Consider the following 15,687-nt stretch of genomic DNA (forward strand, 5'->3'; position numbering starts at 1 on the left):
TTTTTGTCCCTTTGTAGTCACTGTGTTTCTCTTTATAGTTGTTTTGTGTCTCTAATACTTTTTGTCCCTTTGTAGTCAGTGTGTTTCTCTTTATAGTTGTTTTGTGTCTCTAATACTTTTTGTCCCTTTGTAGTCAGTGTGTTTCTCTTTGTAGTCGTTTTGGGTCTTTTTGTGGTCTGCTTTTCTTTCATCCACAGAGACAGAGGACATAACATTTCCTTCAGTTTATTAACCTGAGTGTGGACATAGACACAACTTTATAAAATCAATAGCAACACATTTAGTACAAATATGCACAGCAATACACATAGTAATAGTTTAAATACACAATTCAGCACTGCATAAAAAGTACATTAAAAACACTTCAGAAACATTGGCTTATCAGAACATAAACGGCATCATATAAATATACATTCGATATATATGCATATCAGAGACTGTTTTTCTGCTTCCACTCATTCAAACTCTTGACACTAACAGCTTTCTCTGGCACTTTCCGTGCCATATAACCCCACCGTCTCTTTCAACATAACCTCATCTCAAAATATTTACAAACTCTGATAAATACATAATTAAATAAAAAATCATGCATTTGTAATCATCAGCATCAGTTTGTAAACTGTGAGTAGATATTGGCGCCATGCAGGATGAACCGAAGTTATTAGAGATCAAGGGATTTTGAAAAAGCTAGCAAAATGGCCCCATATTTAACAGCATTATGAGTTCACACATTATCCCACATCTATCTTGTGTTGGTGCTACAGCTGCCACTACTGCCTCATCGTCCTCTGATTCTTTCCTGTTGAATCAAATAAGCATAGTGGGGGATTAAAAGCTGCCTCACGACGAAAGGTGGTGATCAAAATTTAAAAAATGAAAACTTCCCCCCTGACGACTTAGCAGGGGGGAAGAAACAGTGCTCTGTTCAGACTCTGATCTGTGATGAGCTCAAAAGCAAAAAGCCTTCATCTGATCCGCTACCTGAAAAGGATCCATAAGACAACAGGAGGTGATTCAACCACTGCTATATTTCAGCTTAGAAGGGACTTACACCAAGGAGTTGTATGTATCACATGGTATCATCACAAGACACACACATGCAAAAAGCAAAAAAACTCACATCCTGATTAATCATTCCATTTTTCATTTCTCTAAAACCAAAAGGCCAGTGTTTTATCTGCATATTCATATATACCCATATCATTTGGAGACACCTGTCATCACTGAAGAAATGCATGTTCCTTTACACATTATCATCACAGTTCTGTGTGCTTTAAGAAGCTTTACGAAACACAGAGAATATCACTTCCGATGGACTCACACTGGATACTGACCAAAAATTCTTTAACCAGTAAAAACTGCAAATATAATGGCAAGGATGTCTTCAATGATTGATTTTTTTTTGTCCACAACTTATTTTTGTTCACAGCAGATTTACACACGTTCATTCTCTATTGTTTGCTGTTAACGAGAAGAGAGGTTTTGTTGAGCTATTGTACAGCGTGTGGGCTCTTGTCTTTGGGGGCATCTCACTCTGGTGCTGTGTTGGCGGGAGGTAGATTCCTCTGTTTGAAGTACTGGGTGACCTGCTGAGGCAGCTCAGCCAGGACCGACTTGGCGAGGGTCTCCTTGGGTGCCTGACAAAGAGCAAGAGAGCACATCAACTTTTACAAAACCAAAACCAGAGCAAAATGAAGGTTGAAAAAGGTTAGATTACTGGTGACTGTGCTCTCTTTTGGTGCCTCTTTGAGTGACATTTCCAGTCTAGTCCTGGTATTTTCATGTCCAGTGCAGAACAGCGAGTCGATCTGAAGGCTTCAGATTAGACAGTTTACATATCACACCCTGTATATGATTTTATCACTGAACTGTCAATACAGATCCAGTCCAACTTGGTCAGATAAGTTGTCGAAATCACATTCATGATCAGCTCAACAGTACTGTGTGTCCCCACCTTTAGACAATAGTGTGCTTCCAACTTTGTGGCAACAGTTTGTTTTTGCCCCTGTCCTTTTTCAGTGTGACAGCTGTGGCCTGTGGGGTACCACAAGGTTCAATCCTGGGACCAGTATCCCCTCTTGTCTTTCAAACACCTCAAACTAATCTTCCATTGTTTCATTTCCTCACATTTTGACTACCGTAATACATTATTTTCCTCTTAAGGCAAATTTGCCAACTCCATGGGCATTAATATGAGGTTGGACCTTTCTCAGTGGTTACAACAGCTGTTACCTCTGGGGAGGTTTTCCACAAGATTTTGGAGTGTATCTGTGGTAATTTGGTAATTTTCGAGGTCGGAAACTGATGCTGGACAAGAAGGTCTGGCTCGCAACCAGTGCTCTAATTCCTCCCAATGTCTTTATAGCCCTGGTTTTGTGCACAGGGGCACAGTCATGTTAAAACAGTAAAGGGCCTGCCCTAAGCTGTTACCAAATTTAGAGGCACCCACTTGGCTAAATGGTCTTGGTATCCTGTAGCATTAAGAGGGCTCTTCGCTGGAACTAAGGGGCCTTGCCCCTACCCAGAAAGACAGCCCCAGACAATCAACTCTCCTCCACTGAACTTTACAGTAGGGACTATGCATCCCGATAGGTAGCATCCTCTACCAAACCCAGGTACCACCATCAGACTGCCAGACAGTGAAGCATGATTCATCACTCCAAAGAACACGTTTCCACTGCTCCAGAGTCCAGCTGTGACGTGTTTTACACCTCTCCAGCTGGCACTTGGCATTGCACATGGTGATGTGAGGCAGCTGCTCTGCCATGAAAACCCATTTCATGAAGATCCTGGCACAAAGTTTGTGAGCTGATGTTCATTCCAGAGGAAGTTTGGAATACTGTAGTGAGGGATTTTTACATACTACACACTTAAGCACTTGTTGGTCCCGCTCTGTGGACTCGGGTGGTCTACTACTTTGTTGCTGTTCTTGCTCCTAGGTGCTTCCACTCCACAGTAATGGCAGTTAGTTACAATTGACCAGGGCAGATCTAGCTGGGCAGAAACTGGACAAACTAACTTGTGATTAAAGTGGCAACCTATGACAGGGCCACGTTTAAAGTCTCTTAGCTCTTCACAACATGTGTTTGTCTATGGAGATTTCATTTCTATGTGCTGGATGTCATGCACATGTTGCAATAGGTGTGGCAGAAACACCTTAACTCAATAACTGGTATGAGACTCGTGGTGAGTGAACTTTTGCACCTAGATTGTGGAAGTTTCTCTCAGAGAGATCCGCATAGTGTTAAATCAACAGAAAGTTTGAATTACTTTCTTTTAGTGTGTGGCGTGTGGTCTCTGTTTCTTTGCCTCATGAATTAGACTAATGAATACAGTATATTATAACTTCTAATAGCTATTAACATTCAAAGTATCTAATCATCACCCACTACACCAACTTCAGAGAGATCATTTGTAGTAAAAGTTAGTCTGCCAACATAGCTCATAATTTCAGGTCACTCTCATTATCAAGTTTCCTTTTTGTCTTAGCTTCATTTCTCCCTCTTCCTCTCTATTATGTCTGCTGCTGTCTCTCACCCTCCCACCGACAAACTGGAATGAAGCCAGCAAACACTGTCTGTTCTTCCCACTACAGAGGAAGTCAGTTCGCCCACCACCAGCCCACACACACACACAAAATTTACAAAATGACCAAAAAATGCCTCCTGTGCACAGCCTATTAATGGGCGCACACTAATGAGCCAATTTTGCTCACCTACAGTAGACATGTATGAACACTCACATTAACACGTTTTACATGGACCGTATGTATGCTAATCAACACAGCACATCTAACACACACACACACACACACACACACACAGTGTCTCTGTGGAGTCTGAGATAAGCAGACAGGCAGCTCTTCCCATCTAGCATATCCTGTGTGTGTGTTGTGTGTGTGAGCAGCTACAATCTAAGTAGCAACAGGCTGCCATTTGGTAACACACTCACACTCAGACAGCATGACATCATGTCATTAGGTAAAGCCTCTACTGCAGAATTAAGATGGAGTCAAAGTGACAATGCAAATCACATCAGCAAGTCCAAGCATTAGCTGAAGTGGCATCTTGGCAAATGTTGGGTGAAAGACGTCAAACTTCACAGAGACCTATTTGGTTGTTAAACTTGGTGGATGATTCACAAGAAAGAGACGATTGTGTATTTTTGGCTGAATATTCGTGTTTCAACACAGTTCCCCACTGCTACTTACTTACTTGAGCAGGCTCTAAATTCACTTTTTAGGTATTGACATAAAAAACATTACATGCATGGTAAATTCAGTGTAGAGGATGGACGTTGGTTTGACAGACATCAGAATCAGAACAGTCCTCAGACAGTTTAGTTTACTCATTCTGCCAGAGAAGTGGTAAAATATATCAAAAAATATATGAAAAGCGGTCTTACTCCCTCTCAAACAATTAGCAAACAGTTGCTGATTTACACATCCAGCACATTTGCAACATTAGCATTTATTTGTAGTTGTGTCTCTGGAATTTAACTCCAATATGCATTTTCTTTTACCTCTGTTTTTGGTCTCCACCAACTCCTGAGGGAATTATGTGGCTCTTTAGGTGCTAAATGATCCACAGTGTTCACCAGCTAGTTGCTGACAGTCTGTCTGCTGTTTGGTGCAGAGGCTTTTAGAGCTTAAGAGAGCTTGTTTGCTGAAAAGCATATCTCCGCCTAAACGTTCACCTCTGGAACTTGTGAGATCGTGCATGAACACAAAGCATCTGCCAAAGTTATACCTATTTTGATTATTTCAAATCAGAGATTTCTGTCTGTGCCGTTCTTCCTGTGCTTGTCTCACAGGACTCCAAACTGCAATGCTACATTCTATGCAACTTTATTATTATCATCATCATCATCAACATATTGAGTCTGATGATAGTTCTGGGGATGTTTGCTGATGTAATCAAACAAAACATCAGCACAGTCCACACAGAGTTTGTTTTTTTTGTGTATTTTAGTCATACTTTGATTGTTGCTCTTTTAGTTAGTTGAAATCTAAAAATGTGAAGAAATGCAGAGGATTTGTGTGATCCAATCAGCTACTTTGATGCCCATATAAGATTGACAGATAGCGATACTCATTTAAGATACCTTGGACTGGGCTTTTTCTATGCATCTGTATATGTATAGTACTGTACAGTAAATGTGCTAAATGTGTATGTTTTGCTAAACTGGTACAGGAACAGTACAGGCAGTATTTGGAAGTGATCTAACAACAGTCTTCATAATCTCATCACAGTAAACCTCAAACATTTAGTACTTCCATGTCACCCCCTTGGTTCTCATTTTTTAACAGGCTGCGATCAATACTCACATTACGGAAATCCCTGAAAGGGACGAACTGCACAATGTCCCGAACGGCCTCCTCTCCCGTGTTGGACCTCAAAACGCTGGCGTCTCCATCTAAGAACTCCATAGCAGCAAAGTCTGCGTTGCCGACACCAATGATGATGATGGACATGGGTAACTTAGACGCCTGTACGATGGCATGACGCGTCTCATCCATATCGCTGATGACGCCGTCTGTTATAATGAGGAGATTGAAGTACTGCTGCAGAGGGGAAGAGGGGTGGTGGAAGGGAAGAGATGGATTGAGAGAGGACATAACAGGAAATGAGAAATCACATTTTTATGTGATGCCACTGCTACATCTCAAGCCTCTCCTAAAGTCACTTGAAGAGAAATCTGCATCAAGTAAAGAAGAGAAATTCAGTTACAATCACGATGATTATGCTGTCAGTAATGGTAAGCAGTGACACAGTGTTGTGGAGGCGGAGAAATGGGGTTAGGACAAAAACCAGAGAGAAGGGAGGAATGAAAAAAAAGCAATAAAGGGCATTTTAGAGAGTGTGAGGAGTGACAGTGAAGAGCAGATAGGAAATGATTCAAGGGAAATGGAGAGCTGGACAACGCTGCATGAGGGAGAAAAAAAAAAAGAAACCAGAATGAAAGCTTTTCAGCATTACAACAAAATGGGCTCCATTCATATGACAGAGCACACCATCTGTTCCCGGGAAAAAAAAAAGTCATGGAAGTAAAAAATTAATCCAGGAAGAGATGAAAAAAGAAAAGGAAGAAATAACAGTGAACAAACAGTTTAACATGAATCAGGAAGGAAAGGGATCGGGAGTCTGAAATATCCTGTAGCATGTTGTAGTCAAGTTCAGGTTCAAATATTTTATTGTTTGAGCTATTGCCTGTATGAACTGAGAAAAAAAGGGGGGAATTCTTCATGGCCATGCCTGGAGACTGTGCAGACAGATGGTACCCATTCTGTCTTTTGCTATCTTTATTTACAAATAACAAACATTCCCAAACTAGAAGGTCACTCTGCCAAGACCAATAGGCCTGTCTCCTATGATACGCTAATCTGCAAGTGCAACCACTTCATATGTCTGGATAGATTTTCAAAACTCTTAAAATTATGTCCAAATATATTTAGTGTGTTTAGTTGCACCACACCATTCACTGTCATAGACAACAGTGTTCTGGATCGCCTTCAAAATATACACTAATGGTTTCTTCCTTCCTTGGCCCATTCTTTGACCATGTTTCATGAAAATCAGACCAGTAGTTTAGGGTTAGGGTTTATTGTAAATACTTGAGGCACATAAGCTTATTAAGTAAAGGGCTAGGGTCACAGGTGAGGCAGACCAAACAAGCAAGGGAAAAAAAAGAAATCTAAAAGGGGTAGGAAGGAACCACAAAGTCCAAAGGGATAATGCAGAGGTTCTAAACAGGTTTCAGGTAACAGATGACAGCAAAGGCATTCAGCACATGGCAGCTTTAACAATATGGCAGAGGAACACTGGCTCTGGACTGGTACATGTAATGACTGGTTGATGAGGGAATGAGGAGCAGGTGAGGGTGGTGGGTGGGGAAGGCCAGGCAGCTGAAGAGCAGACGAAGGAAGTGGGAACAGGTGTGTACAATATCTGTTCCCTGGAATTTATTCACAATCTTGTTTTAGTGGCACTTATGGCCACTTTAGGGCAGCAAGCAAAACAATAAAAAATAAAATAAGAAAAAAAAAAAAAGCCACAATATTGACTAACACAATGTGTGTTTCTAGCCACATTAAAAACGTCCAATATTCAGGCTCCTTTTAGCTCTGCTTTGGGCTCCACCAACTCCTAAGAAAACTGTCTGGCACTTTAAAAACTAAATGCTCCATGTTCACCAGCTAGTTGCTGACTGCATCTATGTACTGTTTCTAGTTGAGTTTCCACTGGGGGAAACAGGGTTGATGAGATTGAACCAAACAGTAAAGCAAAACAACGAGCTGACAGACACTAAAAAGCTTGGTAGAACTGAGGGAAGCTGCAAATTCAATTCATAATTTTCAGTTGGTTAATAACTACGGGTGTCACCTTTCACATTTCATCTGGTCTCTGAGATTATAGGTGAGCAAAATAAACCCATGAAAGCAAACACGAACCAAGTGCATTCAATGCAACAGCAGTGAAAACAAACAGGGGACACCAATGGTACAATCAATTAGTGGGTTAGCCTGCTGTCTTTGGGCTTCGCTTTGGCTTCCCAATGCTCAAAACACCACGGTATCCCATGTTGCAAAGCTACTCTGATCCTGAGCAGGTTAACTTCAGAGGATCAGATCACAAATCTGTCACAAGTGTGCTTACTCACTAATCAGATCACTTGAATAAATAGTCATAACTCAAACACGATTCTAACTGGGACAAAAATCTTGAGTTTGCAGTAAAGTGATAATTAAGTGTGTAACAAGGTCTTAACTCTGAGCTTAAAGCGAAGCCTCTAACAGACAGAGAGAAAGCAAATGAAGTGCTAATTTTAAACCAGTGGGCGACAAATGCATCACGTCCTTCATGTTCATCGTGATTTATTTGCTAAGTCTGTCTCCACTGCACTTTCAGCATTTCCACCTGGAGTTTTTTATACAGAAATTTAAAATGCACATAAAGATAGGTGGATGGAAATGCACTTTACTGGCCAGCTTATGAATGGCGATTATAGCTGTGTTTTATTGCGCCTGATTTCCTTATTTCAGTTAAGGATCACATGAAGTGATTGTGTAGAAAATAACAGCTTTGTAATGAGCATTTCCAGCTCTTTCACGTGACCACGCTCAGAGGTGGTTTAGTAACCTGAAGTTTCATGAGCTACTACATAACCAGCCTCATGGTACAGGTTATCCAGCTTCGCCAATGTTAAGCCCTTTTTAGACATGATATATGTAACATTACTGACTTCATCTATCTGTTAAAACAGACATACGTTACATTTACATTAATGTTAAACTTAAATTGCCACTCAAAACTTAATCAGTGATCATAGTGAGTACGAGGGATGCTCACCCCTCTTCTCATAGTGGAGCCCCCACACAGATACATTCTCACGTCAACTTCATCATTTAACTTGGAGAAGAATTTCTGCTGCCTGTTTTATGACATTCAACAGTGCACTGAATGAAAGGATGTTAAGTTTCTCTAATTTCATTATTTGTCATTTGGGTTCAAATGTAGGGAGAGACTACTGGTCAGATTATTACTGTTGTTGTAGGAGGGGCTTTTAAACTCTTTTGCTCAACTCGCACCACAACGGGAAATACAGTGGAGATCGAAAGTTTGGGCACCCCAGATAAAAATTTGTATTAATGTGCATAAAGAAGCCAAGGAAAGATGGAAAAATCTCTAAAAGGCATCAAATTACAGATGAGACATTCTTATAATATGTCAAAAAAAGTTAGATTTTATTTCCATCATTTACACTGTCAAAATAACAGAAAACAAAATAATGGCGTCTGCAAAACTTTGGGCACCCTGCAGAGTTAATACCTTGTACTGCCCCCTTTGGCAAGTATCACAGCTTGTAAATGCTTTTTGTAGCCAGCCAAGAGTCTTTCAATCCTTGTTTGAGGTATCTTCGCCCATTCTTCCTTACAAAAGTCTTCCAGTTCTTTGAGATTTCTGGGCTGTCTGGCACGCACTGCTCTTTTAAGGTCTATCCATAGATTTTCAATTATGTTGAGGTCAGGAGATTGTGAAGGCCATGGCAAAACCTTCAGTTTACGCCTCTTGATGTAATCCACCGTGGATTTTGAGGTGTGTTTAGGATCATTATCCATTTGTAGAAGCCATCCTCTCTTTAACTTCAGCTTTATCACAGATGGCATCAAGTTAGCGTCCAAAATTTGCTGAAATTTTATTGAATCCATTTTTCCTTCTACTCGGGAAATGTTCCCTGTGCCACTGGCTGCAATACAACCCCAAAGCATGATTGATCCACCCCCATGCTTAACAGTTGGACAGAGGTTCTTTTCATTGAATTCTGTGCCCTTTCTTCTCCAAACGTACCTTTGCTCATTCCGGCCAAAAAGTTCTATTTTAACCTCATCGGTCCACAGAACTTGTTTCCAGAATGCATCAGGCTTGTCTATATGTTCATTTGCAAACTTCAAACGCTGATTTTTGTGGTGAGGACGTAGAAGAGGCTTTCTTCTGATGACTCTTCCATGAAGACCATATTTGTACAAGTATCTCTTTATAGTGGAATAGTGTACCACAACTCCAGTGTCTGCCAGATCTTTCTGGAAGGATCGTGCAGTCAAACGTGGATTTTGACTTGCTGTTCTCACAATCCTGCGAGCTGTTCTGTCTGATATTTTTCTTGGTCTTCCAGATCTTGCTTTAACTTCCACTGTTCCTGATGACTGCCATTTCTTAATTACATTCCGAACAGAGGATATTGGCATCTGAAAACGCTTTGCTATCTTCTTATAGCCTTCTCCTGCTTTGTGAGCGTCAACTATTTTCAGTGTTCTAGACAACTGCTTAGAAGAACCCATGGTGCTGATTGTTGGGGCAAGGTCAGATGAGTCTGGGCATTTAACACCTTTGAGATTGACATCACCTGGTCTTTCCAGACGATGATTGTGAACAATCCATGACACTGTCAGGTCTCAGCTTTCCAAAGGGGGCAGTACAAGGTATTAACTCTGCAGGGTGCCCAAACTTTTGCAGATGCCATTATTTTGTTTTCTGTTATTTTGACAGTGTAAATGATGGAAATAAAATCTAACTTTTTTTTGACATATTATAAGAATGTCTCATCTGTAATTTGATGCCTTTTGGAGATTTTTCCATCTTTCCTTGGCTTCTTTATGCACATTAATACAAATTTTTACCTGGGGTGCCCAAACTTTCGATCTCCACTGTAGCTGAAAGACTGAACTGAGTTGAGAATGGCCCAAAATTGGTTCAGATGAAACTGGCTCTTTCACAGTGTTTCATTGTTCAGTCAAAGACACTTACGCCAAGGAATTGACCATTTATAGAAAACGGTTATCCAGTTGGATTTGACAGAAAAGGCTGTGCTGCTTGAGGGACCCTCAGTGAGTCTGAGCAGCGATGAGGATCATGCTGGGAGAGATAACACCCCTTAATAAACACATACATGAATCTTAATTAAAACAGCATACAAAGTACCACATAAGGAGGAGGGTGGTGCAGCAAACAGCGTCAGTATGAGCCAATCATCAGCGTGAACAATGACAGTGTCGGCACTATACACCTGCAGGACGCTCATTGAATGTTGCTATGACAGCTGTGACTGAGCCAATCTTTGTTAAGTACATTGCAAATACAAGCACAACTTTAGAGCTCTGAAGCCCTGAACTAACACTGTGTTTAATTTCAGTAAGTGATGCTTGATACGCTAAGGGACTGACCATTTATGGTGAAAGGTTACACACACACACACACAGAACATGCATCAGTTCTGCATACTAGAATGCGAATGGTTATCCTGTGATAAGAACAGACAACGTGAGGACACACACTGACTTCACTCTGAACAAAGTCGCAGTTCCATGTTACACGCACACACACACACACACACACACACACAGGGAGGGCTCTGAAGCCTGTCTCTTTAATGTGCTAACAGCAGCACTCATTAGAGAATCATTATCACACAGACAGACAGGGTCGCTCACACACTGGGGCACGCACAAACGGCACTGGCCAGCAGCCTGGGTGTGTGTGTGTGTGTGTGTGTGTGTGTGCCAGTATCAGGAATGTGTTCATGCAGGCACACAGTCCACAGTCGCAGGTTCTCTCATTATCTGAGGAACAGGAACACTGAGCACAGAGCAGCGGCCGATTTGTGCAGCCCACAAACTACCCACATATGTACCCCAGCATACACACACACACACACACACTCATACACACACCAGTTTAACCACTAGTCCCAGTGTGTGGTCCATACACACTTTCACTATGGCTGTCACATCTCATTGTCTGTTACTCCTTCCTATGTTCCAACCCTGTTTGAACTCCCTGTAATATCAAACAAGAAAAGGGTCTGCAATCATTTCCTTACAGAAACAAAAGGGTTCTGGCACACAACACACAGTCGAGTACAATCCTTTGTGTGTTTCGCTCATGTATTTGTTCTCCACAGGGTGACAGGGTACAATTAGGGACAAAAAGCACCGTGGGAGCATAATGATACCCGGCTACTGCACTCTCTTCAGATTTACGCAGGAGATGTGCCGCTGGATACATACAAGTGGGAGACGTGTGCCGTTTGTTAAGAGTCTGTAGATCCTAAGCTCCTGTGAATGCCACACATCTGTACTGTTTATTTGTATGGATGACGCCACTGGGATCACCACACTGGGCTTCATGGGTAATTCTACAGTATGGCAATTCCTAACCTGAGTCTTGCCGTTACTCGTCTTCCTGCCCTACGGACGTCAGCGACATGTGCGAGACGTCTGCCTGTGCCAACACTCGTCTTGTTTAAGCTACGGTGTAATCTCACACACTGAGACAGAGTGCACAAGCACATAAGGAAACAGGTTGGACCATGGACGGGATCGAGCTCCCTCCAGCTGCACAGCACAGCTCTTCTGGTTACTTCTGTTTGTTTTGCACTGCCAGCTCTGAATTTGAAAAATGAAAAGACGTACTCTCTTGGCATGATTCTGCTGCTGCACTAGTGGGTCTTACCACTGCTGCCTCACAGTGAGCGAGTCTGTGGCTCAAAGGCAAATACTTCCCTTATTTGGGTCCCCAGGTAACAGATTCAGAAGCTGCGCTTGAGCAGAAGGAGTGATTACGCATTTATTGTGATCTGAATAGTCTCTAAGCAGCCAAGCCAACTGATGCTCCTTTGAGAAACTGTTTGGAGAAAGTGTGACAAACAGGTGAGGTGAAAACCAGACATTTAGTGGGGTAGTCTAACGCCGGTCTTATGATGTGATGTGAGTGCTGTAAGCGGGGCCAAAATGTGATTATGAACCCAAAAGAGAGCATTAACACAACGTTTCTCAATAAGAAACACTTTTAAGTGGATTATCCATCAAGGAACCTTAAGGCTGCATTCAGACCAGTAATAACGGTGCATCAAAAACCACAGGCTCCTCATTCATTTCAATGAGACCACTGCAACTGTCCAGCATCACTTTGCCTAATCAAGAGTGTACAAAATACATACTATCATTTGACATGTTGTATTAATTCATTCATTAAAACAAATTGGAAATTAGTTGTTTTGGCTTCTGATAAGCTTTCAAACTGGACTCATCAGTGTGTGGCAACACAAGCACAACAGTTTTTGTTTGTTTTTTGACACTGTCATTCCTGTGAGTCCTACCTGAAAAAGACTGTCCCACAGCTTGAGGAAAACTGCATCACTTCCTACCAAGAGGTGCTACAAAAATAGTAAGCCTTCTAGGGTGTGCGAAAGATCCCTAGGCTTGATCTTAAATTTGATTTATATGTGTCACTGCCTCAGTCACATTATCCACTGGGTCGCCAGATGGAAGTACAGTTACAGTGGGCTGACAATCACTTGTTAGCTAGTCAGTTAGCTGGATAAAACTAAACTCAGGTCTGATTGATGACTGCACATGTCTCTCATCTTATTTGTGAAGTATAAAGCTGAGCACGTGTTTCTGATTCTCATCAATGTGAAACTGTATATTGGAGTAGTTACATGGAGTAAATGAAAAGTAGCTATAGGTATTATGCTTGCAGACATTTCTTCATAAATCAAAGTATTGGTCAAAGTGAAAATTTAAAAAAAGAAGTCAGCGGATTACTTACTACAATTTACCCCAAAGGGGGCATTAACATGTTTACCACATTTTACGGCAATCCATCCAGTAGTTGTCGAGATAAGCAACGTGGTAGACCGACATGGCCAATTCTAGAGCCATGCCGCTGGCATAAAAGTGTCAAACGTGAGAGAGTGGAGAAAAAGTACAGATGATGTGACGCAGAAAATGAGATGGAGGAAGCTTCCCGATCATGCTGTTAAGCCTGAAAACGTGTGAAATGCCTGGTCAGTGTCTCAGCTGAAAAGAGGTGTGAGGTGGAAGCAGAGAGGACAGAAGTTGGCACTCCAGACTGTCACCCTCCGCCCTGACACTGTGGTCAACGTGCCAGGAGTCCGAGCCAACAGATGCACACACTTGTTTGTCCCATCAGCCATCAAGCTGCTAAACAGAGTAGATACATTATGAGTACAAACTGCCCTGACAGGAACTCACTACTGACTGCTCTATGATTTAGTAATGTGTTACTAGGTGGAATTTGTCCTACAGAATGATCATGAGAACCAATACGATAACACCTTTGTCTGACAGGACAGGACATTTACAGAGAATGTGCCAGTGGCTCACAGGAAAATGTATGAACATATAGCAGTTTACAGTAATTAACTGTTCATAACACAGAGACATGAGGTCAGTCATGTGGACAGCAGGTTGCCATAGAGAGCAGGAATGAATGACCAAAAGCAAAAATCACTGGACTGAGAGCTCATGGTTTGGTGAGAGCAAAAAATGTGAATTTCCTATTTGAAAACGGCACTAGGCAGGGTGAGGGTAAAGCTGAGAACAAAGTAATTGAGGTAACAGAAGATGAAAGAGAGGATATCAGTGAAGGGATCAAGTAAACCTGAAGAGCTGTTTGATAGCACTTGTGAAGAGATGAAATGAAAGAGGGTGGTAGAGCATTAAACAGCCTGTGAGCTGTCAAAGAGCAGGAGTCTTTGAGCAACAACCGCATCAAGTAGGAAGAACTTTGGGAATAACAGAAGGCAAGAGTTTGAGATACTGTAATGAAATGTGAAATTATCACATCAAATCAAAGACGGAAACCCTCCTGTTATCCTGTAGAAAAAGCTCAAGATGTCAGATATAGAGCCAAATAATCCCATGAGCACAGCTCTACTTGACCCTTTGCCCTTTTGCCACCCTTTTTCCCACTTGAACAACAAACTTAAAAATCTCATGAGCAGATCATCAGACTCCCAAAAGGCTCTCTGTGGTGTTAAATATGATCAACAGCACAGAGGCAACATTTCGTTTTCTGCAGTCTGCGTCTGAAGCACATGGGCCGTCACAGGCAGGCGTGTTGACAGAAGTGGGCGCTGTGATATATTGTTTTACATACTGTGTCTCATCTGTCTTGTGTGCACTATACAGGTTCAACTGAAGAATAATTAGATGAACAGGTAAGTTGTTGCCACCTACCGCTGCTTTCTCCTGCTGAAGCGCCTGGGCAGCAAAACGGGCTACATGGTTGATGATTGGAGCAAAGTTTGTGGGGCCGTAGAAACGAATGTGAGGGAGGCAGGCAGAGTAGGCCTGGGCAATACCCTCCACACCTACACACAGCCACAAAGACAGAGAGAAAGAACTGACATCCAACAGACTTTTTAACGATGGGTGAGAAATAGTGAGGGAAAGGAGAGAGACAGTAGGCAAAGGGGGGGGTTCTTTGTGTGTTTTTTTTTTATTTTTATGCATATCTCCCAACTCAAATGAGACACACTCAGCTGAGGGCCAGAAGCTCATGAAAACATGTTATTGTTTCTCATCAGAATTGCTATTTTAGACTCAAATCAGCTTAAACAAGCAGACAGCTGAATGTTTGCCCAGACAGGGTTCATTTGCTGAACACTAGCCTCCTGTCTCAGCCATGTCTTTTTGTTTCTTTAAGGGAACTGGGAAATCAACAATGCAACTTTATAAGCACCTGTGTTTATTCTTCATGCTTATTTCTTGATACAGAAGCAAAAAATGCTAGAAAAATAGCAGATATATGAAAAGAGTAGAGAACAAGCATTTGGCTCCACATGTAATGTTAACCCCTTGTTAGGATGTATTGCACATTATATGAAAAGGTTTTTATAGAATTTACAGCAGTGTTTGCTCACTGCAGTCCTCTAAATCTGTTTTCTTGTTTAGCCTGAAACGTCTTTTATTTTAGAGTGCACTGGAAGCTGTGCTAGCCTTTCCAAGAAAAGATGAACTGTAAAGGTCTCTTACGTAGTTTACAGAGAAGCACTTCTTCTGCTAACCTTAAAGAGAAAAGGCGTTTGTGGAGGCAGACGTTTTAATAACGACAAGCTCTACATCTATTTTGAAGAGGCACACGGAGCTTAATGTTCATCGTCTTCGAGTATAAATGTTCTTATTCAGCATAACCTCCTGCCTCTGTCAGGGTAAAATATGTGTTACAGGATGTCATTCTTGGTTTCACAGTTTTGCTTTCAGCAGTTACTCGATTCATTTACATTTGTCAACAAACACATTTGCGTCCTACACATTTCAAACACTAATGGTGCGTCGACTGATCTGAAAGCATCACTTTAAAAGAGATTCATCAAAACGAGATG

At 41.6% G+C, this 15,687-nt stretch overlaps 1 protein-coding gene across 1 annotated transcript in view; it reads right to left on the bottom strand.

Moving 5' to 3' along the window:
• Positions 1–311: 311 nt before the first annotated feature.
• Positions 312–15,687, bottom strand: part of cpne2 (copine II) — a 48,838-nt gene continuing 33,462 nt past the window's right edge. The window contains exons 14-16 of the mRNA XM_070830049.1: positions 14,540–14,673; positions 5,327–5,563; positions 312–1,637 (exon numbers count right to left, since the gene is read on the bottom strand). Coding sequence (XP_070686150.1) covers positions 1,530–1,637; positions 5,327–5,563; positions 14,540–14,673 — 479 coding nt within the window. The 3' untranslated portion in view covers positions 312–1,529. The remainder of the gene's footprint in view (positions 1,638–5,326; positions 5,564–14,539; positions 14,674–15,687) is intronic.

Source organism: Pempheris klunzingeri, chromosome 5 (genome assembly GCF_042242105.1).
Source record: "Pempheris klunzingeri isolate RE-2024b chromosome 5, fPemKlu1.hap1, whole genome shotgun sequence".
In the NCBI taxonomy this organism is placed as follows: Eukaryota; Metazoa; Chordata; class Actinopteri; order Acropomatiformes; family Pempheridae; genus Pempheris; species Pempheris klunzingeri.